We start from the raw sequence: 27,367 nt of genomic DNA on the forward strand, positions 1-27,367 counted from the left end.
GTCTAAAAGTTCCCAAAAAAAAAAAAAAAAAAAAGTGCAATATGATTGTACTGGTTTAAATATAAGATCTTTTCAACTGCAACACCATATTAAATCATCTATGCCATTTTTGCACAATATTTTAAGCAATTCCATACAAAGTTGATTGAGAGAACAAAGAAATTTGTAACTACAAAGCAACTTCAAAAAAGGATGTATAAAGAAATTGTGGCAACTAGAATCTTTACTAACTCTTTGCAAATTGGTTAGATTTTGAATTTGCAAATGAAACTAACTGGTCAGGAGAAAAATACCATTTCTTTCAAAATATAAACACAACAAAGCATAAAAATTCCATTATTTGCATTTTGCAAAGATAAGCACTTGAATGAAAATTAAAAACAACAAACTGAAGATAACCTGCTTGGCCAATTAGATGAAATTCATTCTGTTCGGAATTCTTATTCCTGCTCTCTCCAGCAGCTCCTTGGAAGCTTGTTTTGCCATCAAAATTACATCTTCCTGTCCATTCAAATTTTGGGATAGACATGTTCAATCTCGAGACTACCAAGTAACTTGTGAGAACCCCAATTAGAGATATAGTAGGATTCTTAGTAGACTATTGGTATGATTATTAGAAGGGGCATGTTCATAAATAGCTAGTAAGTTTGTAGAAGAATTTTATGAGATTTCCTGTGGAGAATTTGGGAGAGATTACCCCTCTCGAAATGCTAGGTTATATTGTTGCTTTTTCTTATAATATTATAGCATATTTTCATATTTGAGTGTTCTTGGGTTTTCTTTGTTCTTGAGTGTTCTTGCCTGGAGCAAACTATATTCTACTAATAATCTTGCAATATTTCTAACTAGGCCTCTGATATAATTCTGCATATCAAACTAAATCTATAGCTATTTCTACTTTTTGTTACACGAGCGATTCATGAAACATGAACAACCAAACAAGCTATAATATCCAAAGCTTAATTGTTCAGTTTCAGTTTTCAATGGTCGATTTTTCATCTTATTAAATATTAGTCCTTGACAAGTGAGAATACTGGATTTAAACTTCTGATCTCAAGAGAAAAGATACATGTCAATTACCAATGAGCTATCGTCATTTTAAATCAATTAAAAGCTATATATATATTTGACTCAACTGTATCTGTAATAAAATAGAGCTTGTATTGTTTAAGAACGAAAATTGAAGTGAAGTACCTCATTCACATTAATGATCTTCTTATCTTTCATTATCCACTTGCCATTGCACATTACAGATATCACATTTTCAGTCCTCATACTATAGACAAGGCAGGAAATACTGCAAAAGCAATCAAGCAATGTTATCAGTTTATTTATAGTTCCCGTGCTCAAGCGAGAACGAGAATAAGCACTCTCAACAACAAAACATATCATACAAAGCTAATTAAGATTTAAAAAATGAAACATCTAATTGTTCTTTTAGGAAGGAAATAAATACCTGTCATGGGAAGGAACCATGGACCAAGAAGAAGGATTGATCACAACCATATCCGCCTACCATCAAGTTAGTACAACAAATCATCCTCAAACGTTTGAATATAACAGGTTGCATTAATTGCTCGACCGCTAGAAATGCCAATGGTTTTATTTATCCAATTGAACTCTAAAAAAACGCCTTTTTTTTTCTTTATAACATAATTTTGATATGCCTCGAATTACATTGGTTATTTAGATTCTAACGAGTTTGTACAAGGTCCTGCACAACAATTTATGTCTACATTGTCCTGACTGAGCTGCCATTCTTCTTTTTAAACAACCATAATAGTCTATGGTTTCTATTAACATAAATTTAGGGGGGGAAAGGTGAAGAGACTTAGAGAAATGGGTTCAAATTTGACCACCAATCTAAGATATTAAAGTCTTATGAGTATTCTCACATCAAAATATTAAAGAACTAAATGGCAGATCAATTGAATGAATCAAGGGATGAGTCAGCTAACCTGAAAATTCACAAATATTTAAACATTGTAACAGTCGGTTATCAGCATACCTCTTGCGGCTCCTACAGTTTCATTTAGAAATCAGACCTAGTACTAGAGGAAACAATTTTTTTAGGGTCATCAATGATTAAAACGGAACATTTTGTGCACAACTAATTTATGATTGCAAAATAGAGCTATCAGTCTATCTAATGACCAAAGGCCCAGTAAGTCATTCTGATATGAACCGCTCCAACATCAAATTATTATTTATTAGGGCTAAGTAGCGCCTTTTCCTTTAGGTCCAACGTAGCGTTGACAAAGAAGAACAGACGGTTAAAAGACAGCGAATCTTTTTATATATAATATATATTTATATATAGGCCAGCTTAATACCCTTCCTCTTGATCTGAGGTACGAAGAGAAAGATCTCTTTTTCAATCTTATCCTTTTTATGACATTTAAGTTGGGGTAATTTAGTCTTTGTTGTATTAGGATTTTTATTGGGAGACTATTTAACCATTGCTATTAGGTTGTTTCAAGGAGATCACGATGAATTAAGTTTTAGCCTTTGTGCTTGTTTTCAAGGCTAGCTAGAGAACTTAAATTTGCAATTCATTTTGAGTTGCATGCCAAAAACATTCAAATGGGATTGAATATTGATCATCCTTTTTGTGGAGTGTTTGAATCTTGGACTAAGGAACTTGTTCTTTGTCTAAGATATTTGATCGTGAATCTTGGACTAAGGAACTTGTTCTTTGTCTAAGATATTTGATCTTAAGACAATCCGTGTTTAACCCAATCCTTAGAGTTGAAATCATATTGATTTGAGGATTTTAGTGATTGAGAATTCGGGATTCTCATCCAAAAGGGTTTCTAATTCCAATTCTCTGAGGGTTTCATATCATTTGGTATCAGAGCCTAAGCGCTCTAGATCGGATATATCCTGTGTGTATTCTCTTATTGTATTTCAGATTTGGCTTTGCCTTTTTATTTATATTGTGCTGAGAAAAAAAAAATAGTTTGAGATCTTGGTTTAATTGATTTCTATTAAGCTTTGATTTTTTTTATTGAGAAAAGAAGAATTGGAAGATTGTATGTCGGAAGTGAATCTGGGCTGTCGAAAAAAAATGAATAGGTGATTAAACCAAAGAAAAAGAGAATTGAATTGTGTTGAGGGTCTGTGCTGCAGTGGAAGGAAACTATTGACGAGGAAAAAAAAAAGGGAGTAATTCTGTTTGCAGCAGAAAGACTGAAATTGAAATTGAAAGAAAAAAAAGAATTGAAGAATTGCAGCTGCTGCAGGATCGGTGAAAGAAACCAAAAATTGAATCTTCAAATTGGGGATGTCTATTTGAAGATGTCCGCGGCCGATTGATTAAAATTGAAGAAGAAAAAAAGAAAATATATTGGAAAAGTGTGAGTGGAATTGAGAGGGAAAAAGGGAAAAGAAAAGATAAACAAAATTGAGGGAAAAGTGTGTGAGTGGAATTGAGGGGAAAAAAGGAAAAGAAAAGATGAACAAAATTGAGGGAGACCAGCAGAACGTAAAATCAGAATGAAAGGGAAAAGAATTTAGAAGCAGGCATGTGAAGCAAGCATGTTAATTAAGTAGCTGAATTTTCATGAATCATAAGCCACTGAAATTCGTATGTCATGTATACACAAAGACGAGCTTTGAGGAATCGTGTTGATTAAAACAGGCTTCCATTGTTTTCTGGAAGTAATTTCAATCCGGATGAGTATCTTCTTTGGGTGAAGGAAATTAATGTCATATTTGATGACTACTACTATAGTGAAAAGGAAAAGGTAAAGTTGATGGTTTCTACCTGTCGAAAAACAGATTGTAACCCTAGGGATATTTTAGTAATTGTATGTACCCTAGGGCTTCTCACTAGTCTATTTATTTGGTCTATTCTCTTGTACTTTGTGTATCAGAATTAATAATAAAAAAACAGTCTCTATCGTGGTTTTTTCTCCCAGTTTTAGGGTTTTCCACATAAATCTTGTGTTCCTTTCTTCCTCTTTTTTCAACATGGTATCAGAGCATGATGACGAAACCCTAGTCATCATTGATGAAAATAGACCAGATTCTCCATCAGCAACCTCCATTGGAACTAGTCGGGAAGCCGATATCACCAAAGCCATTCGGGAAGCCATGGAACAATACCTCCAAGCCGCGTTGCCAAAAATCATCCAATCCGTTTCAGACCCTAACCCTAATCGGCCCAGTTCCAGCTGTCCATCCCTAGCCGAACCGGAAATCGTCCAGCCGCGTGACCCTAGCGTTTTCCAGCCGCTTCCCAATCGCCGCGGATGTACCAGCCGCGCAACCCTAACGCTTTCCAACCACTCGACCACTCCTTACCGTCGCGGATGTTCCAGACGCTCGAGCCCAATGTTTTCCAACCGCTCGACCACTCCCAACCACCGCGATTCCAGCCGCACGGCTCCAGCTACACCTCATCGTCGGTCGACCTAACTGGTGCGACAAGCCAGCCTAAGCAGATCCCGCCGGTCGCAACTTCACATCCTCTTCCAGCCGGCTGCTGTGGTTGAGCAGAATCAATAGCCGGTGCGACTTCTCATCAGTGGCCTGCTTCGATGGTGCCGGCGGTCGAATCTGCACATCAGCTTTGCCAGGGGTCTACAAGTGATCTCCAACGGCGTTTTGCCCATCTACAACAACAACTTGCAGATTTCGGAACGGTTCTTGGGACTAACTCTCAACCAAATGTCTCGGCCAACATAACAGTATACTCTGAAAACCCAGTAAATTTTTTCCCTATTTTACCCACTACAAATATCCTGTCTAGATCCATGGGAAATTCTACAGGGTTTATTACTGGAGAGAAATTGAATGGTCAGAACTACTTTTCCTGGTCTCAATCCATATATGTTTGGATACTTGACTGGAGAGATACCTAAGCCCGTTCAAGGAGACCCTCAAGAGCAGATCTGGAAAGGAGAAGACTCGTTGTTGAGATCTGTTCTGATTAACAGTATGAAACCTCAGATTGGCAGACCGATGCTCTATGCTGCAACTGCCAAGGATATTTGGGATGTTGTTCAACAACTTAATTCATAGAGGCAGAATGCATCCTGGCTCTATACGTTACGAAAACAGGCACATGAATGTAAGCAAGGCACTATAGACGTAACGTCCTATTTTAATAAAATGACTCTTTTGTGGCAGGAGATGGATCTTTGTAGGAAGACAATCTGGAAATGTGCTCATGACGGAGCACAGTATGCAAAAATTGAAGAAGCAGATCATGTCTATGACTTCCTGGCCGGTCTAAATTCGAAGTTTGATGCCGTTCAGAGTCGGATTCTGGGGCAACGCCCTAATTAAGTCCTCAAGTACTGATGGCGATAAAAGGCCCACTCTTGTCTGTGAGCATTGTAAAAAGTCGTGGCATACAAAGGACAAGTGTTGAAAGCTCCATGGACGGTCCCCAATCAATAAGCGTCGCCAGTCACATGACAAATCAACATCTGGACATGCCCTTATGAGTGACTCGGTAAATGAGAATCCTCAGCAACCCTTAGTAGATAGTACGACCAGCCTGAGTACAATTGGAGTCAGTGTCATTGCCCAGTCAGGTAATATCCAGTCTTTTGGTCTTATTAGTATTAACGGGAAAAAAGCTTGGATTGTTGACTTAGGGGCGACAGATCATCTTACTGGTACCTCTGATTAGATCCTCTCATATTGTCCAAGTGCCGGTAACGAACGAATTAGGATTGCAGATGGGTCGTTCACACCAGTTGCAGGAAAGGGGCATTTAACTCTATTTGAAGGTTTGGTTTTGCAAGATGCTTTGCATGTTCCTAAAATTTCATATAATTTGTTATCCATCAGTAAGATTACAAGAGATCTGAATTGTCAGGCAGTTTTTTCACCCGACTCTATTTTATTTCAGGATCTGAGCTTGGGGACGATGATTGGCACTGCCCGGTATGATAGGGGACTCTACTTCCTGACGGATGATGCTTCCTCTAAGAATGATTATAAGACTAGCCTGGTCTCTTTAAATTTTTCTAATTCTGAGAATGATTTTTTGCTATGGCATTACCGCTTAGGACATCCAAACTTTCAATACATGAAATTCTTATTTCCGCACTTATTTCGTAATATTAATATGTCTTTTTTAAATTGTGATGTGTGTATTCGTGCCAAACAGAGTCGTGTCTCCTTCCATTCCCAGTCCTATAAACCATCCAAACCCTTTAGTCCACAATGATGTTTGGGGTCCCTCACCAACCATTACCTCCACAGGGAAATGTTGGTTTGTCACCTTTATAGATGATCACACTCGCTTACTTGGGTATTTCTTCTCACTGATAAGTCCGAAGTGTTATCTGTATTCCAGCAATTCTATGCCACTGTGGAAACCCAGTTTAGTGCCAGGATTGGTATTTTGAGAAGTGACAATAGGCGGGAATTCTTTAACACTTCCTTCCAGGAGTTCCTTGCATCAAAAGGGATTATCCACCAAAGTTCGTGTGCCTACACTCCCCAACAAAACGGGGTAGCTGAAAGAAAAAATCGTCATTTAGTGAAAATTGCCAGGTCCTTGATGCTATCTACATCACTCCCGTCTTACCTATGGGGTGATGTCATCCTTACTGCTGCTCACTTAATCAACCGAATGCCTTCCCGAGTCCTCAACTTTCAAAACCCATTAGACTGTTTGAAAGAGTCCTACCCCACTACTCGTTTAGTCTCCGATGTACCACTTCGAGTTTTTGGCTGTGTTGCTTTTGTTCACTCCCATGGTCCAAACTGTACGAAATTCACCCCCCATGCTAAAAAATGCGTCTTTGTTGGGTATCCACTTTATCAGTATGGTTATAAATGTTACCACCTATCCTCTCGCAAATATTTTGTTTCCATGGATATCACCTTCCTTGAGAATCAGCCCTTCTTCCCTGTTAGCCATCTTCAGAAGGGGACATCTAGTGAAGAGACTAACTGGTCCACTTATATAGTTCCCTTGGAGTCATCTCCCATTCCCGAACATGTCAGTCCTATCCTCCCTACCAATCAAGTCCCATGGATAACATACTATAGGAAGAATCTCAGGAAGGAAGCAGCGTCACCTATTGCATCTCCGGCTCCGGTCCATGAGTCAAACCCGACATCAGGTACGTGTATTCTTGAAATTAATGAGATTGATACTTGTACTGAGACTAATGAATGCAGAGAGGAAAAAGGGGGAAAAGGTGCTGACAGCACTACTATAGCATATGGGAAGACTACGGAAAATAATGATTCAGACATAACTTTAGAAAATGTGAGTGTACTAGAGATAATGGTGAAAAGGTGATGTCTGAAGATGAAACCCAGGCAGAGGAGACTAGGGATCACAGTGGAAATTCTGACAAACTGAAGGAGCATGATGCTTCTCTTGATCTTCCAATAGCCCTGAGGAAAGGTATTCGGTCATGTACAAGGTACCCTATGCATAGTTACATGACCTACAGTAACCTGTCATCTGAATTTAGGGCGTTTACCACCAGTTTAGATACAGGGGTGATACCGAGTAACATACAGGAAGCAATGGGAACTGAAGTTTGGAAGGCTACTGTTATGGAGGAGATGAGGGCTGTTGAGAAAAATGGAACATGAGACCAGGTGATCCTACCCAAAGGACACAAGACAGTAGGATGCAAATGGTTTTTCACTATAAAGTACAAGTCGGACGGGACTGTTGATCGGTACAAGGCCAGGCTAGTTGCCAAAGGGTTTACCCAAACCTTTAGGGTAGATTACCCGAGACATTCTCTCCCATGGCTAAACTCAATACTATCCGAGTTTTGCTATCAGTTGCAGTTAACAAAGATTGGCCTCTGCATCAACTGGATGTAAAGAATGCTTTTCTCAATGGAGAACTTGAGGAGGAAGTCTACATGAATCCTCCCCCCGAATTTGAAGATCAGTTCAAACAACGAGTCTACTGGCTGAGAAAGTCGCTATATGGGTTGAAACAGTCTCCAAGAGCCTGGTTTGACAGATTTGCCACCTTTATCAAAGGACAAGGGTATACCCAAGGGCACTCAGATCACACACTATTTATAAAGAAGTCAACTTCAGGGAAGGTTGCCGTTCTCATTGTGTATGTTGACGATATTGTGCTCTCCGGTGATGACAATGATGAAATTGTGAAACTCAAAGCAAAGATGACCAAAGAGTTTGAAATTAAAGACCTTGGGAAGTTAAGATACTTTCTCAGAATGGAAGTAGCCCGGTCAAGGGACGAAATCTTAGTGTCCCAATGGAAATACACGATTGATCTTTTAACGAAAACAGGAATGATAAGGTGCAAACCTACTGACATCCCAGTTGAATATAATTCAAAGCTCAGCAATACCAGTAATAGTGTCCCGGTCAATAAAGAAAGGTATCAGCGGTTAGTTGGGAAATTGATATACTTATCTCATACGAGACTTGATATTTCATATGCAGTGAGTGATGTCAGTCAGTTTATGCAGACTCCTTGTGAGGAACACATGACAGCAGTTGAACGCATCCTACGATATCTGAAAGGTACACCAGGTAAGGGGTTAATGTTCAAGAAGTCTGATAAACGCTGCATTGAAGCCTACACTGATTCTGATTGGGCAGGGTCTGTTGTTGATAGAAAATCAACATCAGAGTATTGCACATTTGTTTGGGGTAATCTAGTGACCTGGAGGAGCAAAAAACAGAGAGTTGTGGCCAGAAGTAGTGCAGAAGCTGAGTATCGTGCCATAAGTTTAGGGATATGTGAAGAAATCTGGTTGATGAAAATGTTGTCAAATCTTCATCAAGACAATGAGCCCCCAATGAAACTATTTTGTGATAATAAGGCAGCAACAAGTATTGCAAATAATCCTATTCAACATGACAGAATAAAACACGTTAAGATCGACCGGCACTTCATCAAGGAAAGACTTGACAACGGAAGTATATGCATTCCTTATGTTCCCTCAAATCAACAAATTGCAGATGTGCTCACAAAAGGGTTACTGAGACAGCTTTGATTACTGTGTCAGCAAGTTGGGCCTTATTGATATTTACGCCCCAACTTGAGGGGAAGTGTCGAAAAATAGCTTGTAACCCTAGAGGTATTTTAGTAATTGTATGTACCCTAGGGCTTCCCACTAGTCTATTTATTTGGCCTATTATCTTGTACTTTGTGTATCAGAATTAATAATAAAAAACAGTCTCTATCGTGGTTTTTTCTCCCTATTTTAGGGTTTTCCACGTAAATCTTGTGTTCCTTTCTTCCTCTTTTTTCAACACTACATTTGAGAATTATGCATTAAGATGGTGGAATTATTTATTGTTGAAAAGGAGAAGTGGAAATAATGCAATACCCTCATGGAAAGAAATCAAGCTTCTTATAAGGAAGCGCTTTGTTTCTAAGTATTTTCACAAATTGCAAACTTTGAAGCAAGGGAGCAAGTGTAAACACTTACTATGAGGAGATATTATTAATTGAGGAGGTTAACATATTTGAGGATGAAGAAGCTACCATGGATCGATTCTACCAAGGACTTAATGAGGAGATTGTCGATATGCTTGCCGATCGAGAAGAAATTCGACCTTGTGAGAATTTGGAAGAGATGGTGCACATCGCCATCAAGATAGAAAAACAACTCCAAAGGAGATTTTCAAGGTACACTAACTCTAAATCTACTACTAATACCAACAAGTTAATGGAAAAGGTTAGTTTATCTACTATATCTGAGCATTTTGATAAGGTAGGAAGTAAAAAAGAGAAACTTGATAATGTTGTGTCTATGCACGATCATGATGTTTTGTCTAGTAGATCATTAGATTGCAATGACTCACATGACTGGAATCTTGAAACTATTGTTGAACCACTTATTTCTAGAGAGGCATGTGACAGTGATAGTGGAGTAGAGAAAGTAGATGGTAGTGAACTTGAAACTAGCATACTTTGTGCTAACATTGCTATTTCATTAGAGTCCAAAGTAACTTTTGATCCTATTGTTGTATCATTGCTTCCAAGAGAAGTAAAACTTAGTAAAACTTGATGTTTGTGAGTTGGAAAACAAAAGGCATGAGACGGAGACAAAAGCAATAGAAATGTATGTTGAAGAAAAGCATGTGAGTAATACTCAGTCTATAGACAAAAATGAGAGTTTAGAAATTTGTGAGGTTAACAAAAGCGTTTGTTTTCTGATAGACGAACTTTCATCAAGTTTGCCTAGTTTATCCTTTGAGGTTTTGCAAGATGTTAAAGCTTTGACTATGAAGCAAAGTTCAATGATAGTGCCTAGTTCTTTTGATGATCACAATTGGAATGAGCATTGGAAGGACCGATGTTCTTTCCAAAATAGACGAAATTGAAGACGGAATCAACCTTTGACATCTCATGACTACAAGGTTGCTTTACAAGGGAGACCATCCAAAAGGAGTGCTAGGAAATTAACATCATCTTCTTCCCATGACTTCAAAACTGCTTTACAAGGCTTTGACTTGAATTTGAGGACGAATCCTTCAAAAGGAGTGGATGATATGAACCACTCAAACATCAAATTATTATTTATATTTTATTTAATAATTTTGATGTAATTTTAGCACTTTCAATTTTATCCTTTTTATGACATTAAAGTAGGGGTAATTTAGTCTTTTTATGTTGTATTAGGGTTTTTATTGGGAGGTTATTTAAGCCTTGCTATTAGGTTGTTTTAAAGAGACCACGATGAATTAAGTTTTCGCCTTTGTACTTGTTTTCAAGGTTAGCCAGAGAGCTTGAATTTGCAATTCATTTGAGTTGTATGCCAAGAACATTCAAGTGGGATTGATCATCCTTCTTGTAGAATGTTCGAATCTTGGACTAGGAAACTTGTTCTTTATCTAAGATATTTGATCTTAAGGCAATCCGTGTTTAACTCAGTCCTTAGGGTTGAATTCATATTGATCTGCGGGTTTTAGTGATGGAGAATCAGGGGTTCTCATCCAAAAAGATTTCTAATTCCAATTCGCTAAGGATTTCGTATCATGTTCGGTCAAGGTCTGAAACCATCATGATGGAGCAATGTCCACCCTAGTTTCTACCTAAATAACACAGAACAAAAGAAGTAAAAACTGAATGGAAACTGAAAGAAGGCCAGTAAATACAAGGCCAAAAAAACATTACCTTCTTCCCAACTTCAAGTGATCCTATTTCATTCTCCCAAAGTACTGATTTTGCGCCATTTATTGTCGCCATTTGTAGGACTACTTCAGCAGGAAGAACAGAGGGATTGGTTGTTCCATTTGCATAGACTTCCCGGCCTTTATTAATCAGCGATGCAAGGTACATCTCATCAACTGCAAAATATTTAGACATTACATTCTCAACAACCATTGTAATAATATGCATGGTGCCATGCTAAAATTTTCTCCATGAAGAGTCTATAAACTCGAGGTTACTGTGTTATGATCAATGTTTACATCTTTACAATGTTACATTCAACTCTGGGGTAAGACATTAATGCCAATAGACCCAAAATATGTACTCAATAAAGTCTATATGACAGCCAATATAAAAGGTTCCATTGATCAGCATGTGAGGGTGTGCCAAATTGATCCTTAAAAATGAGGTGCTCAGAAGAGGATGTGTCAGTTCAAAGTAAAATGCAGATATAGTATTATATGATTTGATGAAAAATTATTTTGTGGCCACCAATGTGTATGGTTAAAAAATGCAGGCTTTTAATCTCTCTCATACTCCAACAATATAAAAATCATCGACCACATTGTTTTAGCCCCTTAAATAATTTCTGTAAAACACATGAAATAGTGTTCAATTTCTTAGAATTTCCGGACTGAAACAAACCTATGCTCATTCTATTATTTGACGGTGCTCCATCTGTTCCAATGGAAACACAAATACCAGCATCAAGCATCTCTCTGATAGGTGCAAATCCAAGCATTCTCATTGCCGAAGCTGGACAGTGGGATACTTTGACCCCATTCCTTGAAAGAAAACTAATCTGACAAGATATCAATAATAGTTGTATTATACAAGGAATTTGTGAAAAACATGGACACACAAAAGTATTTATCAATCCGAAAGCACATTCTTGAATGGAACAGATAGCAAGAAACAGTGCCCAAAAATTCAAATTTACTCCAAAATGCCAAAATGATGATTTGATATATAAGAATAAAATATGTGTGTTCAACAGTTGTACTGATTCAAGTCTGTATACATTTCAAGCAACTGCCTAACTAGCGTGAATCTTTGAATAGAATCCATCAACATGTTCAGCTTCATAGTGGCAATAGACATTGCTACGGGATAGCCACCTCAGTTGTCCAAGAAGCACCAAAGCTCTACCAGGTAAGAAATTAGGAAGATAAGAATGTGAAGCCTGGGTGATCCTATATATCTAGTAGCTTTGCCCAAGTGATTTGAGAAGCTGTACTCTCTACCCATAGCTTGACCTAGGTGAGATTAGAAAGCCACCGTCCCAGGGGGATTGTAGGTAGTTCAACCGACAGAGACTAAAAGCCACCTTGCCCCAGAGTGAGACTAGGAAGCAACATAGCCTTGGTAGACCAGAAGGCAACCTAGCCTAAGTCGCAGCTGAAAAAGGGAGACCAGGAAGCTCCCTAGCTAGGTTAGTCCCAACTGATAACCATGACTGAGGTGAGACCTGAAATTGGCCCACGAGGTCTAATAGGGCACAAAGAAGGTCACATTAGACATCCTTTAACCACTTTGTGGCATTAGCCATATTTGATGTGACTAGTGCATCTCATTACATCCACCCTGGTTGTAGCTACAGTGGGGCATCACATCCATTCAAAAGCCTGCAAAGTTTCCTATGTTGTCCTAGCAAGCGTCAACTTAGACTATGCTTAATGAACGACACCTTGGCAGGCTAAACACCATCAAGTTGCATCTGTCAAAGGTTGTGATTGGTATGCATTTTGTTACCATACTTGCAATGCACCTATGACTAGAAGTAATCAAGGCATCCTCTCTAGTCTCTACTTTATCCAAACTATATCAAACCCAAAACTTGTACTAACTTAAACATTGGAGGGCATTTAGCATACATCACGCCGATGTTCATACTAACTTAAGATTCAACCATACTCGCTTCTTAAGCGTTGCCACTGCAAACCATGTTAGACATGCACTTGATCAGTTTGGTCAACTGTTCGACTGAAACCATGCAACAACAAACTCTATAGCACAAGTGTCAAAAGAATCTACAACTTTTGAATTGGAGTATGTTCCTCTGTAGCTAGATGTGGGTTCCTTTTGGGGGACTAGTTCTTTGATGCCCTTGTATGTCTTTTCATTCTTCATAACGAAACATTGGTTTCTCATAAATAATTTTTTTTAAAAATGAAAATGAAAGAAGAAGAAGAAGAAGAAGAAGAACCTACAGCTTAGCTGTCAAGTATGGCTTCAAAAAATTACTAAATCCTTGTTTGGCTTCCAAAAATTACAAAGAATTTTAATGGTCTTGAACAATGCAGTACAAGATATATGTTAATAATTGAAAGATCTAGCAAGCAATATATAAAACAAAATCTTCCAAGCCATAATAAAATGTAGGGAGGTTTTGCCGACCTTTCTTCTTCCATTCAGCTTATAAAAGCTGACTTTATAAATATTTTTGCAGAAGATGAAAAAATTTCGAGAAATAACAAACTATGCAGACTTTCTGAGAAGTCAGAGCACATGGAAACGTATAACTGCTCACCTCATTGTCATTAACCCAAACAGTATGTGCAGAAAGTAAATTGTTTCGCAGAAACTGTATTTCCTCCAGGTAAGTAACTGTTCCATGATCAACTTTTCGTTCATTCATCACTTTCAGGTTCTCATAGGCTATCTCTGCAACATGCTAAAATGCACATAACAAATAAAGTCAAACTCAACAACTGATTGGCAGCTTTAGCCCCATTGATAGGACATACAACTAAATACAATTGGAACTCAATAAAATTTGAACAATTTCAAGACTGCAAAAGCATAGGCAAAGAAGATAGAAGCACCATGTGGATCCCAGTTTCTAGTTCTAATGCATTATCCCTTGTTTCAATCAATAGACGTTCTGTTGCATTCATAATTTGTCTGATACCAAACCATACTCTGATGCGCCCATCTGCCGTGTTGTGGTACTTCTTGTAAAGCTCTTTTTGAGACTGCCCTTGAAAAAAGTAGATTAAGAAATTGTTAAATATGGTTTTTCTAATTAAACGGAAACAAATTTAACTTGGTTATTTAGAAGGATAAGGAGCAAATCACTTCGCGAAACCAAAAAACAAACAAGTGGCTTAACCTTCTGACTATGAACATCAAAAACATAACCAAAAATTTTATCAAAGTAATTATTCAAAATTTTGTCTTGCTTTCATCTTCCAAGTTCCAAGATAACCTCTGGAGTAACGTTTTGGTTAATCTTCAACCAGCACTTTAGTCTAGGATAACATCTAATCATTTAATCTGTTATCTACACAAAAGTTCTCTAACAGCTGGAGGACGAAAGCATCACTAGTGTCGAAGTTTAAATTAAATACTAGCTCTACATTGCTATTCATATGAGTGAACTTTATTGTTGTTAAAAAGAAGTAAAAGAGAGAGGATCATTGATATATAAAGTTAAACAAGATAAACCTGAATGCAATCATCAGTAGTTATATCAGCCCAAGGAGCTGGCAATCCTTCCCCACAGTCCATTATTGACTGAGTTAAGCACGCCCGTAAACCCAACAACTCTACAGCTTTAGCCATTCCAGATACATATTGCCCCCCTGCCTCAGCAAAGCATGTTACCTGAACAGATATATCAAGTTAAATTGTAAGTTTCATCCCTGAAAGTGTTCTACGTATTTAGTTCCTGATTGTCTAAAAGTTCCTAAAAGGTGTATGAGCAATTTAAGTGTTGTATCATTCACATATTTTAGAAAAATTCTATTAAGCTCCTAAACTTTTAATTTTGTGTCTAACAAACCCCTCCAATAACTCTGTAAGTTTAATGTGAACTTACAATTAATAAGGACCTATTATACACATAATTAAAGGTTCAAGGACTTAATAATTACTTTCTAAAGTAGATGATTCCATAGATACGTTTCTGAAAGCAGAGAACTAAAGCAAACACATAATTTAACCTATACATGACCTTCGTCAATTACAGCGAAAAAGAAGAAGGAAAAAGAACTCGAAGTAGAAATGCAGATACTCACACCCGAGTGAATGAGTTCAATACCACAAAGCAAAGTGGAAATGTAGGAATCTTCCTCGGTCATGTTGGATTCGTAGGGCCATATACGATGATGCAACCAAGTCATCAAATCCACATCGTCGGCAATGCTCCTCGCAAGCTGCTGAGAAGTGTGGACATGCGTGTTAATAAACCCTGTGTTTTGAAGGCCGATCAAGATCTCAGACAACAACGATAAACTCAAAAAACCATTCAGAAAATTGAAAAAGTTGAACTAACTCGAAGATTGAAAGAAAAAGAGAGAGACCGGGGAGCAAGATTTGAGAATGAAGGTCAATAATGTGGTGAGCAGAAGCAGAGAATTGGTGGAGAATATCGGAAGAGCGGCCGATGGCCTTGATTTTGTCACCGGAGATCGCAATTCCGCCGTTCCGGAAGACTCGGCTCTCGGAATCCATGGTGATGATGAGAGCGTTGTGGAGAACAATAAGAGAGTTGAAGATGGGATTGCTCTTCGACTCCATAGCTTCTTCACTCTGCCGTCTGCAAGCTTCCATTTAGTGTAAATTCAAGTGAATATGTGTCAACTTTCTCAAAACTATTTGCCGATAAAATTATTTTCGGTTTCCTAATCTAAACTGCCTAAGTTCTGAAAACAACTAGGTTTCTTCAAATTTGTTTAGAAATTTAGTATATGTCATTTTATAAAATCAAATCAATTTTTTAAAAATAAAACATTTATTACGTAATATATTATAAATTATGTTAAAATTTTAAATGTCGTCCCTATAATTAGAATAAAGTTAAAAATTGGTCTATATAGTTTTAAATTTTACATTTTAGTTCCTATAATTTGTAGAACTTTACATATAGTCTCTATGATTTATTAAATCATTTTAAACCATAAATAAAGACTATTTATGAAACTTTTATCAAATCATAGGAGGTAAATTCAAATTAATCAAAAAAACTTAAATTTTACCTTCTACTAAATTATATGGACAAAAATTTTAATTTATCCTAAAAATTATATATTATTAAAAAATATATTTTTACGATTTTTTAACATAAAATATGTTCATAAATAAATTAATAATAGCTTATTGTCAATTAATATTTAGTGGGTAAGTACAATTAGTTTGTAATTATTTAAATTAGAATTCAATTTCTAAATTCTGCTATTAAACACATATTCAAAAACATGAAATACAACTTTGTTTTCATTTAATTCCTTGTTTTCATATTTTCTACCAAACATATCCCATTAAACTCTATGTTTTTTAATAAAGATCTCTTCTATAAAAATTATTATTTTTATACTCATTGATGATGAAATTGTTGAAGATAATTGATTAATGGGAAAATTACACAAATACTCTATATTAAGGAGTTTGTTGCAATTACATCTTTAAACTTTAAATTTGGTTTCTTAGAAGATTTGGTTGGATTTTTAATTTTGGCTAACTTGAAGCTGCTACGATTGCAACCACCCTCTACCACTCCAAGATTGTCGTCGGTGACCGGTGAAAGCTCCCCTACGCAATAAACATTTTTCTTCCTTTTTCTTAGATTTGTGCCCATATTTAATAGAACATCAAATAATATAAGGGTCTGATTACAACATTTATTAAACCACATCGAATTTATTAATCAAATTTAAAATTTAAGGGTCTAATTGCAGCAAACTCCATAATACATGGATAGTTTGTGCAATTTTTCTTTGATTGAAAGACCACCGTCATATTTGGCTCACTTTTTAAAACTTGATAATTTTGACCTTGCTTACATCACTATCAAGCAATTCTACAAAATTACCCTTAAGTTTTTTTCTTCCCCCTCTCCTCCTCCTTCTTCCTTAGATTTTTTTTTTTTTTCCTTCTTCTCTTTTCAGTGGAATTGGTGCTTTTCTTCTCTAATGAGACCACGCGACTAGTTTCGACGAGACCATACGACCAACCTCGGCCGACTTCTTCTTCTTCTTCTCTCTCTCTTTTCAGTTTATGTTGTAGAGCGAGGCCAATCGCCAAAGAGGGATCTGGGAGAGAGAAAAGGGAGTGAGAAAGCTCAATTCGCATACGGAAGGTTTCGTTTTGATCATTTTACCAAAATTTGATGTCAGCAAAGGGTCAAAAACGTTATTTCCAAAAAGCAAGACAAATTTTTTTCCCCTTAAATTTGGGTCATCCATCTAGCAAACCTAAAAACCAAATGGTTATCAAACGTGTGGATAACAAAACATCAAAAGTAATGAGTCTGCTTATAAGCTTAGTTTATAAAAACAAAAAACTAAGGTCTCGTTTGGTGACCATTTTGTTTTTTGTTTCTGTTTTTACAAATTAAGTCTATATCTTCTATATTTCTTACCATGATTTACATCATTCTTACATACAGTGGTTGAATCATTAGCCAAATTCTAAAAACAAAAACAACTTTATAAAAGTTAATTTTTTTAGTTCTCAAAATGTGGCTTGATTTTTTAAACCATTGGTGAAAAGTATATAACAAAGAATAGAATTGGGAGGTGAAAGTAGTGTCTATAGTCTTAATTATAAAAAACAAAATGGTTACCCAACGGAGCCTAAATAATCATGTGACTTTAGTTCTTAAAACTTAAGTTTATATAAACACTTCTCCGTTGATATACTAGGGCGCTTGAGAGAACCATGTCGAAGGAACTCGGCAAAATGACCCCTTGTACGTAGTTAAGGTGAAGCTTTGTTTGGTGTTGATTCTAGACTCGAGTTCAGTCGAACAGCGTAACGAGTCTAAGGTTACAGAAGCGAACGAGACCGCAAATGGATGGAAATTCTCCACTTAATGGCTGCCGCTTTTTAATCATCCAGTATTTTTAAAATTCAAATAAATTTCTAAAAACTAAAAACTATAGGCCCAGTTTCGTAACCATTTGACTTTTTATTTTTATTATTTTAAAAAAAATTAAGCTTATAAACACTCATTTTACATGTTGGCTTGTTTGTTTTGTTATATACTTTTTAGTTTTTAGGAATATTTTTAAAAACCAAAACAAAATTTAAAAACTAAGGCTCCATTCAGGAACCAATTAGGTCCCATTTTGTAACAATTTTGTTTTTTTAATTAAACCTATAGATACTACTTTCACCTCTAACTTTCTTAATTAATTATCTACTTTTTACCAATAGTTTAAAAAATTGAGCCAAAGTTTCAAAAAAAAAAAAAATTACTTTTAAAAAGTCATTTTTGTTTTTTAAATTTGGCTTAGAATTCAACCCATTATAATTAATAAAGAAGCAAATTATTGTAAGAAATGGAGAAGAATTAGATTTAATTTTCAAAAAATAAAAACAAAAAATGAAATGATTACCAAACGGGATTTTAATTTTTTGTTTTATTTTATTATTATTATTATTTTTTAATTGAGCCTCTAAACACTAACTCGAAGTTTTTTTGTTTTGTTATCTACTTTCTGTTAATATTTTCATAAACTAAGTTCAGTTTTGAAAACTAAAAAGTAGATAACAAAGTCAACTCTTTTACTTTAGAAAGAAAAAAATTATTGCAAAAAATTTAGAGAAAAACTATATATGAAACCAAAAATCAAATAATTATCAAACAAAACTTAAAATAAGTAGCTTTTGAAAAAAATGATTTTGTAACTTATAATTTTGATAAGAATTCAAATATTTAGTTAATAGATATGCTAAAGTTTTGTGATCTAAAATATTTATAGGTGCATAGGAAGTCAACTATCATGCTATGTCATAATTGTAATTTTGAAACTTTTTGCTATAAAGTGAAAATGTTTATAGGTGCATAGNTATATATATATATATATAAAAGTAATTTTGAAACCTTTTGTTATAAAGTGAACATATTTTTGAAAATTTTCTATTTATAAGAATTTTTCATATATATATATATATAATTTATAATCTAGCATTGATATTATATAAAACTCACATTGCCTTCTTTTTCTTTCGTTTTTTTTAATGAAAACACATATACTAGTCTAAATATTGCTTTGGTTTACTTACCATTTTAGTCCCTATAATTTCAAATGCAATCTTACAATTTCATAAAACATGAATTTTCTTTTTTTAACCAAAACGTGATTTTTTATTCTACTTTAAAAATAAACATTTTGGTCATTGTTAATAATATTTTAATACATATCCTTATCCTAAACTATACTAATGGAAACACTTTAATACAAAGTTATAACTATATTACAAAATGACTGCACAAAACATTGTCGAGTAACTTTTGTACTTTCAAACAGTGACCATTTTGGTCTCATCATTTTCATTTTTACTTCATTTTTAAGAGGTTAAAATAATTATTTTTTGAAAGTTCTTCCCACTTTGATTATAAATATGAAGGACAAAAAATACTTGACAACGTTTCTTCCCACTTTGGCATATAATTATGGGAGAAGAATATATTTATTAAATTATTTTTTGAGAAATAAGTAAAAATAGTTATAAAAAATAAAGTAAACTCAATTGGGTATAAATTAGGCCTAAACGGTTTGGTTTTTATAGAAAACTGGAACCAAACCGCTCAATCGGGAAAGAATTCATACGAACCGAAACCAAACCAGAAAGACTTAGTAACCGAGCCAGCCAGACTGTCCTTTACACCTGCTTACCAACTTGACTAAGTTATCTGTTGAAACATGTTTTGAAATTTATTATATATATTAAATTGACAGGTTCGGTTTCTTAGCCCATTTTTTCCTAACCCAGAACTGATCACTAACTTTCAATTTTTATTTTTTTCAACCCGATGCCACCAAACCGATCCGCTTTAGCCCGACCAGATAAGCGGTTTCGGTCGGTTTAAGAGGTTTTTTCTGGTTTGTTTGGTTTTTCCTTGCCCTTCTAGTATAAATTGACCCACTTCTCCCAAGAGAAAAAAAAATAGAAGTGATTGTATTAAAGGTCCATATAATTTAGAAAAAGCTAGAATTTAGTCTCAACAGGCAACCGTCTTAAAAGTTAGAATTTGGTCTTTATAATTTGATATACAGTTTGATAAAATCCTATAAATAATTGCTAAGATAAAGACTAATTAAATTTTTTTTATCAAACCATAAAGACTAAATTCTAATTAATTCAAACAATAGGACCTAATCTGCAATTTAACCAAATTCCATGTTTTGCAAGCAGGTGAGTGAGAAAGAAACAAAAAGGATTAAATAGAGAGAGAATATGAAAGGAAAAGAGAAATACGTGAGGATCACAAACAAACAGCTTTATTAAACAAAAAAAAGGGTCAACGGTTAACGAACAAACTGAAAATTAGAGGCCAATTAAAGCATTAAATCCTTCTGTTTTTGCCAGCCCCACATTTTGTTCTCCTCCATTAATCTTCACCAAAACACACAAACTGATTCCCTTAGACAGAAACACACAGAAACAGAAACAGAGACGAACCCGGACTCACTCTTCTTTTCTCATTTCCCCTTTTTTTCTTCCCTCACCAAATTAATTTCTCTCCTTTCCTTTCTTTTATCTCTCCATTTTCTCCATTTCTCACTACCCATTGTTTTATTCATGGAGAAAAACCCACCCCCAGAAAAGTCTGAAAGTTTTTCTAAAAATTTTAATAGAAAGATTGCTAATTTAGGCTCACCTCGACGGACTCTCGACGCTGCTGCTTCCGATGCTAAATCCGATTCCGAAAAGCTTCCTGCCGACGGAGATGACGATGCTTATATTGAAGACCCTCTTTCTGAATCCGATACAGCCTTGATTTTCGAAGAGGTTGATCGATTTCTTCAGACTTTGTCCAATGTTGGAGATGATGGATCCAATCTAATCCATGAAATTCCGAGCTCCGTTCATTCGTTGTCGAAAATGGTGGACTCGATGATCACCAGGTACAATTCTAACAAATATCCGGCGAAGCTTGGGAAAGATCCTGACCGGGATTCTTCCTTTTTCGAAGCTTTAGGTCGCATTTCCAAGATTGCGATTAAATTAAGTGAATTCCCTACCAGTACTGCCTCGATTCCTTCTTTCAATCGGACTACCACGGCTCTACAGCGAGCGATGTCATTATTGGATGAAGAATTCAATGCCCTTTTGAAAGAATGCAAACATCGGGAGCTTGATTCGAAATCTGACAGGAAAGCATCAAAGCAATCGTCGTTCAAAACAATCAATGAAGCAACAGATCAACAAAACAGCACTGTTCCTGAATCATCCGAGTCCGATTCTGCTAAGGAAGAGATATTCCCGTCTTTTGCGCCGGAAACTGTGTCAAACATGAAAAGAATTGCCGGAACAATGATCTCCGCTGGTTATGAGAAGGAATGTTGTATGAGTTACAGCTTCCTCCGGCAGAGTTCGTTCAAAGGAATATTGAACAAGCTGGGGTATGAAAGTATTAGCATAGACGAGATTCAGAAAATGCAATGGGAAACTCTTCAATCGGAAATCGACAAATGGATCGCCGTCGTCAAGAAATGCTCAAAGTCTCTGTTCCCAGGCGAGTGGAAGCTTTGTGACTCTGTTTTCAACGATCATCCCTTCATTTCCCATACGCTCTTCAGCAATTTAACAAGAGCGGTAGTCATCAAGCTTCTCAACTTCGCAAACGCCGTTGTTTTAACAAAACGATCGGCGGAGAAGATGTTCAAATTACTTGACATGTACGAAACCATCCGCGATTTAATCCCAGCCATTAATGGCTTCCCTGAAAATTGTAGAACAGAGCTAATTTCCGAAGCCGAAGGGGCAAAAAACGGGATAGGCGAAGCAATAGTCGGCATTTTCTACGACCTAGAGAACTCAATCAAAAGCGACAACGCGAAAATTCCAGTTCCAGGAGGAGCAGTTCATCCATTGACACGCTACATAATGAATTACCTAAAATACGCATGCGAGTACAAAGAAACCCTAGAACAGGTCTTCCAATTTCTCGACCCTAAAGCCGATGAAAACCGACCGGCAAGAATGGACGAGAACGACGACGCGTCGCCGAGAAAATCTCAGCTCGCAATTCAGATCGCAATGGTAATGGATCTGCTCGACGCGAATCTCGCAATGAGATCGAAACTATACCGCGACGCATCTCTTCGGTACATCTTCCTGATGAACAACGGAAGGTACATAGTACAAAAGATCAAAGGCTCAAGTGGAATTACCGAGTTGATGGGCGACCGTTGGTGCCGGAAACGATCGACGAATCTGCGACAATACCACAAAAATTACCAGAGAGAAACATGGAGTAAGGTATTGCAATGCCTAAGCCACGAAGGATTGCTGGTGAACGGGAAGGTGTCGAAGCCGATATTGAAGGAGAGATTCAAAAGCTTCAACGCGATGTTCGACGAAATACACAAAACGCAAAGCAGTTGGGTAGTGAGCGACGAGCAACTTCAATCGGAGCTTAGGATATCGGTGTCGGCGGTGATGATTCCGGCGTACCGCTCGTTCGTTGGGAGATTCAAGCAGCATTTCGATCCGGGAAGACAATCGGAGAAGTACATAAAGTATCAGCCTGAAGACATTGAAGGTTTGATTGATGACCTGTTTGATGGAAATACTGCGTCTATGGGGAGAAGAAGATAGTAGAAACACTAAATTTCACTCGGATACAGTCTCTTAATTTTTTCTTTTTTCTTTTTTCTTTTTTTCCTTTCCATTTAATTGAATTTCTGTACTGATAATTTTTTTTCTTATTGTGATTTATTTTTTTCCTCCCAATAACACGTGGGAATAGAACATTGATGTGGACTTTTTTGACTTCTATTAATTCTAGTCTATTTCGATATTTGTAAAATTTTTAAATGCTCATGTAACGTCTCTTGTTTTTTATATAATTAAAATATTGTTATTAATTCACTACTATTTTTTTTAATTCAGAATTCCAAGAAAATGCCGTAAACAATTGCTAGATATAAGATATTTTTTTTTTTTTTAAAAAAAACAATGTTATTTTAATATATATTGACAAAAATAGGGTAGGATTAAAAGTATTATAAAAAAAAAAAAGATTTTTAAATTGTTTAATCGTGTACCCGATACACGATAAGCCCTAAATCGTGTACTCGGTACACGAGTGCTTGTTGATCTGGCACGCACTAAGTAATCGTGTACCCGGTACACGATTACCTTAAGTAGTGTACCGGGTACACGATTCCCTTCTCTATTAAACCGTCGCGACCCTTCTTCTTCCTCCATCCGAAAGCTTCTCCCTCCTCTTTTCTTTTGTCTTCCCCATCCGAAAATCTCCTCTGTTCGTCCATCCGAACAAATTATCCGAAAATCTCCTACCTTAAGTCGTGTGCCTCCATTTAACCGTCCATTCAACCGTTCGCCCGAAAGCTTCTCCTCTCTTTGATTCTGGTAAAAAAATTTCCCTACGTTGTTTTCGAATATATAATCTTCATATATATATATATATATATTATGCTACTTATATTGTTTGCATTTGGGCTGAACTTAATGTGTAGTTTATGGATCCATGATTTATTTGTTGGGTTAAATCTAGAAATATATGTATAGTTTGTCTATTTGTTAGGCTGATTTTGTCTAATTTAGTTTATGAACTTCGAAATTAGATTTTGGTTGGGCTGATTTTGTTGGGTTACTTTTCTAATTTTGTCTAATGAAGTTTATGAACTTAGAAATTCGATTATGTTTATGAACTTAAAAATGAAGATTGGTTCATATATATATATTATTTTGTTGCATTTAGACTGAATTAAATGTATGATTCATGAATATATTATTTTGTTTTATTTGGGCTGATTTAAATGTATAGTTTATGAGTCTTAGATTTGAGCCTTATAATATTTAGATCTTGAACTTAAAAATTGGATTTTGTTGGGTTGACATATTAACATATTTTTTTTTGTCAACTATAACAGTTGAAAAAATCATAATAAATATGTCGATGCGTTTTGAAGATTTAGTTATTCTTGAACCTAGAAATGATGGAGATAGTGACATTGACGTTGAAGTTGATGAATTATTTGGAAACGACAGTGGTGGGAACATGATCTTGAGTTAGTACCATTGGATATGTTCACCCAAATAGATTGGAAAATTACAAATACAACATGTGAACTAGGGTCTACTTTGGAGGAAAGAAATATAGGTGTAGAGACAGAACACTATGAAACTGTTGTAGTGGAATCAAATCAAGATCTTTGGTATGTCAGATGTAAATCATGGAGTGATGGTTGTGCTTCGAGGTTACGGGCATGTCGGCGTAAAACTCATGAGATGTTCGAAATCACCAAACTTCAAGGGGAACACTCATGTTTGTTTTCAGAATTGATACAGGATCATTCACAGCTTGATTCAAATTTCATGAGTATCGAAATCCAAAATTTGGTTAGAGCTGATCCTGGGGTACCTGTGGCCCTACTCCAAGAAGCAATTAAAAAACAATATGAATATAATGTTAATTCTAGACGGGTGTGGCAAGCCAAGAGAAAAACGTTGATTGCTGTGTTTGGTGATTGAGAGAAATCATATTCAGAGCTTTTGTATTAGTTTAGTGCTCTTGTTCATTACAATCCAGGAACACGAACAGATTGGTTTTTCCTTCCCTCTGTGTGATCGAGTTTTTTGGTCCTTTTATCCTGCAAGAGAAGGGTTTAAACATTGTAGGCCATTAATCCAAATCGATGGAACTCATCTCTACAAAAAGTATAAGGGAAAGTTATTGACCGCCTCATCTATTGATGCAAACGAACATATATTTTTCCTTGTTTTTGCTATTGCTGAAGGTGAAAATTTGTCCAGTTGGTCATGGTTTTTGTGGGTATTGCATGAATATGTTACCCAAAAAGATGGTATTTGTTTGACTTCTGATAGACATAAGGGCATTCTTGCTGATGAGAAAATTGGTTGGAGTGAACCTAGAGTGTACCATCGATATTGTCTTTGCCATGTTGCCAGTAATTTTAATACGAAATATAAATCAAAGCAACTAAAATAATTTGGTGTTTAAGGTAGGAAATCAACACCAAAGGCGCAAGTTCATTCGGTGCATGAAAAAATTGAAACAATTGCACCCTAAATGCCTTGGAATATTTTTCAGATATTGACTTGGAAAAATGGACTCGATCATACGACGGTACCACTATGGGTGGATGACAAACAATGCAGCTGAATGCATGAATGGTGTTTTCAAAGGTGCTTGAATGTTACCAATTACTTCTTTGGTTAGGCTAACATTCTATTGCACAATACTGTATTTTGAACGTCGGAGACAAGAAATCAGTGAAGCACTCGATCGTGGGGTCATGTATACAGAATATGCCCTAAAAAATCTTAAGAGGTGGGAAAAACGAGCATCTGCGCATATGGTGACATCTATTGATAGGGAAAGTCAAACTTTTGAAGTACAAACTGACATAAGTAAGATTTCTCCCTATAAAGAACAACACACCCAAGTTTTGAGCTTGAAAGAAGGAACATGTTCTTGCAATAAGTGGCAATCATTAAAGATTCCATGCTTTCATGTAATTGCAGTTTGTAATTACATGCGTATGACATACATACCACTTATTGATGAATGCTACAAATTGTCCAATTTCAAGCGATGTTATGAAGGTCGCTTCCATCCAATAAAACACCCAGATTATTAGCTAGAATTATCATTTACAGATGTTCTTCAAATGCAGACTTACTAAGAGAAGCCAAAAAGTATGCACATTCATAATGAAATGGATTGAAGAGAGACAAGCCAAAAAGTGCGATGTACAATTTGCAAGAGAGAAAGGACATAACAGACGTACTTGTCCACAATATACATTAGGTGCTTCGTCTTCGGGTTATTAGGTGTATCTTTTTTTTACTTGTATTTTTTTATGTAATTGTATATTTTATGTACTTGTATTTTTTATGTAATTGTTTCATTTTATGTAATTGTACTTTTTATATCATGAATTTATTTTTTGTGTACTTGTAATGTAATTGTACTTATATTTTTTATGTAATTGTTTCATTTTATATACTTTTTATGTATCGAATTTATGTAATGAATTTATTTTATGTAATTGTATCTTTTCATATACTTTTTATGTATCTTTTATGTGATAGATTTTATTATGTAATGTAATTTGAACTTCTTAAGTAATGTTGAGCAGACAGGTTTTCTTGGGGTTGCACAAATCGGTTTTATCCAGCTTGATTGGCACCTGCTCTAGTTGAGCGTTGGAGACTAGAAACCCACACATTTCATTTGCCTTGTGGGGAATGTACGATCACGTTGCAGGATATTGTCATATAGTTTGGGTTACGAGTGGACACCATTTGACAGGTTCACTTATAGTATGGCTGGAAGAACGTTTGTGACGTGCTCTTGGGCGTTCTACTAGATGATCTGAAAGAATCAAGATTAAGTATTCCCCTGGTTTGACTTCCCAGTTTCCCAGAATTACTCCCGATGCCGAAGACATCAACATATGTAGGTATGGCATGAGCATATATCATGCAGCTTATTGATGATTTTTGTTTGCTGATAAGTCAAATACTTTAGTGCATCTCATGTTCCTCCCCCTACTTCTGATTTCGAGCACACTGGTACGTACTCGTGGGGTGGTGCATGTCTTACATGGTTGTATAGAGAACTTTGTCGGGTTACCAATGCACAAGCGTTGGAAATAGTGGGGCCACTAATACTACTACAAGAGCTTATGACAGATTTCCAATTATAGCACCACAAGTCTAGTTACAGGCCCTAAATCATCGTCCACTTAGTGTCAGGTATTATTTCATTTATATATTTATTTCGTTACAATTTTATGTAAGAATATAAAGTAATTGTATTTTTTATAATTTTAGATGGAGTGGTGTATTAGCTGCCTCTGAACAGTCAGCAAATATGTTGCCCATGTACCGAAAAATATTTGGTAGATGCACAATCAGGCAACAAATGTATATATAAATGAGTATTTAAAACATTTTAGATGTATAGTTATCTTTTTTTTTTTTGTCAGATTATTTGGACGTCATACACATAACAGATTTGGTCATCCTTAATTATTGTCGTGATGGTGAAGATATCTGGTTAATTGTTAGCCCTCTTATATGCTTCTATATAGTAGAGTGGCATCATCCAGATCGTGTGTTGAGACAGTTCGGTCTGCGAACGATACTTTCATTGTCCTATACACTCCCAGCACTATACCATATTGATTTGAGAGGTAAGCACGACCAAGACTAGCGTCGAATCCATGCGGAATATATATCCTACTGGACGACATGATCGTTGTGCACGGAGAGAATTAACAAATG

General features: G+C 36.0%; 2 protein-coding genes across 4 annotated transcripts; one reads left to right on the top strand and one right to left on the bottom strand.

The window, feature by feature from the left end:
- Nucleotides 1-205: 205 nt before the first annotated feature.
- LOC120084249 (5-methylthioadenosine/S-adenosylhomocysteine deaminase-like) lies at nt 206-15,787 on the bottom strand. 3 transcript variants are annotated; one of them, XM_039040151.1, is made up of 10 exons: nt 15,436-15,787; nt 15,151-15,323; nt 14,579-14,737; nt 13,957-14,106; nt 13,662-13,805; nt 11,777-11,933; nt 11,096-11,268; nt 1,457-1,512; nt 1,195-1,297; nt 206-501 (listed from the first exon to the last, which is right to left on the bottom strand). In XM_039040151.1, the coding sequence occupies exons 1-10, from the start codon at nt 15,683-15,685 to the stop codon at nt 412-414; spliced, it is 1,455 nt and encodes a 484-aa protein (XP_038896079.1). In that variant the 5' UTR covers nt 15,686-15,787; the 3' UTR covers nt 206-411. The 3 variants fall into 3 exon arrangements, 2 of the variants coding, with proteins under 2 accessions (XP_038896079.1, XP_038896084.1); XR_005483621.1 differs by lacking the exon at nt 206-501 and adding an exon at nt 1,959-2,020 and having other exon boundaries at nt 1,212-1,297; XM_039040156.1 differs by lacking the exons at nt 206-501; nt 1,195-1,297; nt 1,457-1,512 and adding an exon at nt 1,972-2,051.
- A 4,558-nt stretch (nt 15,788-20,345) lies between these two features.
- Nucleotides 20,346-22,832, top strand: LOC120078062 (exocyst complex component EXO70B1). Its single transcript, XM_039032292.1, has one exon. The coding sequence runs from the start codon at nt 20,663-20,665 to the stop codon at nt 22,682-22,684; it is 2,022 nt and encodes a 673-aa protein (XP_038888220.1). The 5' UTR covers nt 20,346-20,662; the 3' UTR covers nt 22,685-22,832.
- Nucleotides 22,833-27,367: the final 4,535 nt, after the last annotated feature.

This window comes from Benincasa hispida, chromosome 1 (assembly GCF_009727055.1).
Source record: "Benincasa hispida cultivar B227 chromosome 1, ASM972705v1, whole genome shotgun sequence".
NCBI lineage: Eukaryota > Viridiplantae > Streptophyta > Magnoliopsida > Cucurbitales > Cucurbitaceae > Benincasa > Benincasa hispida.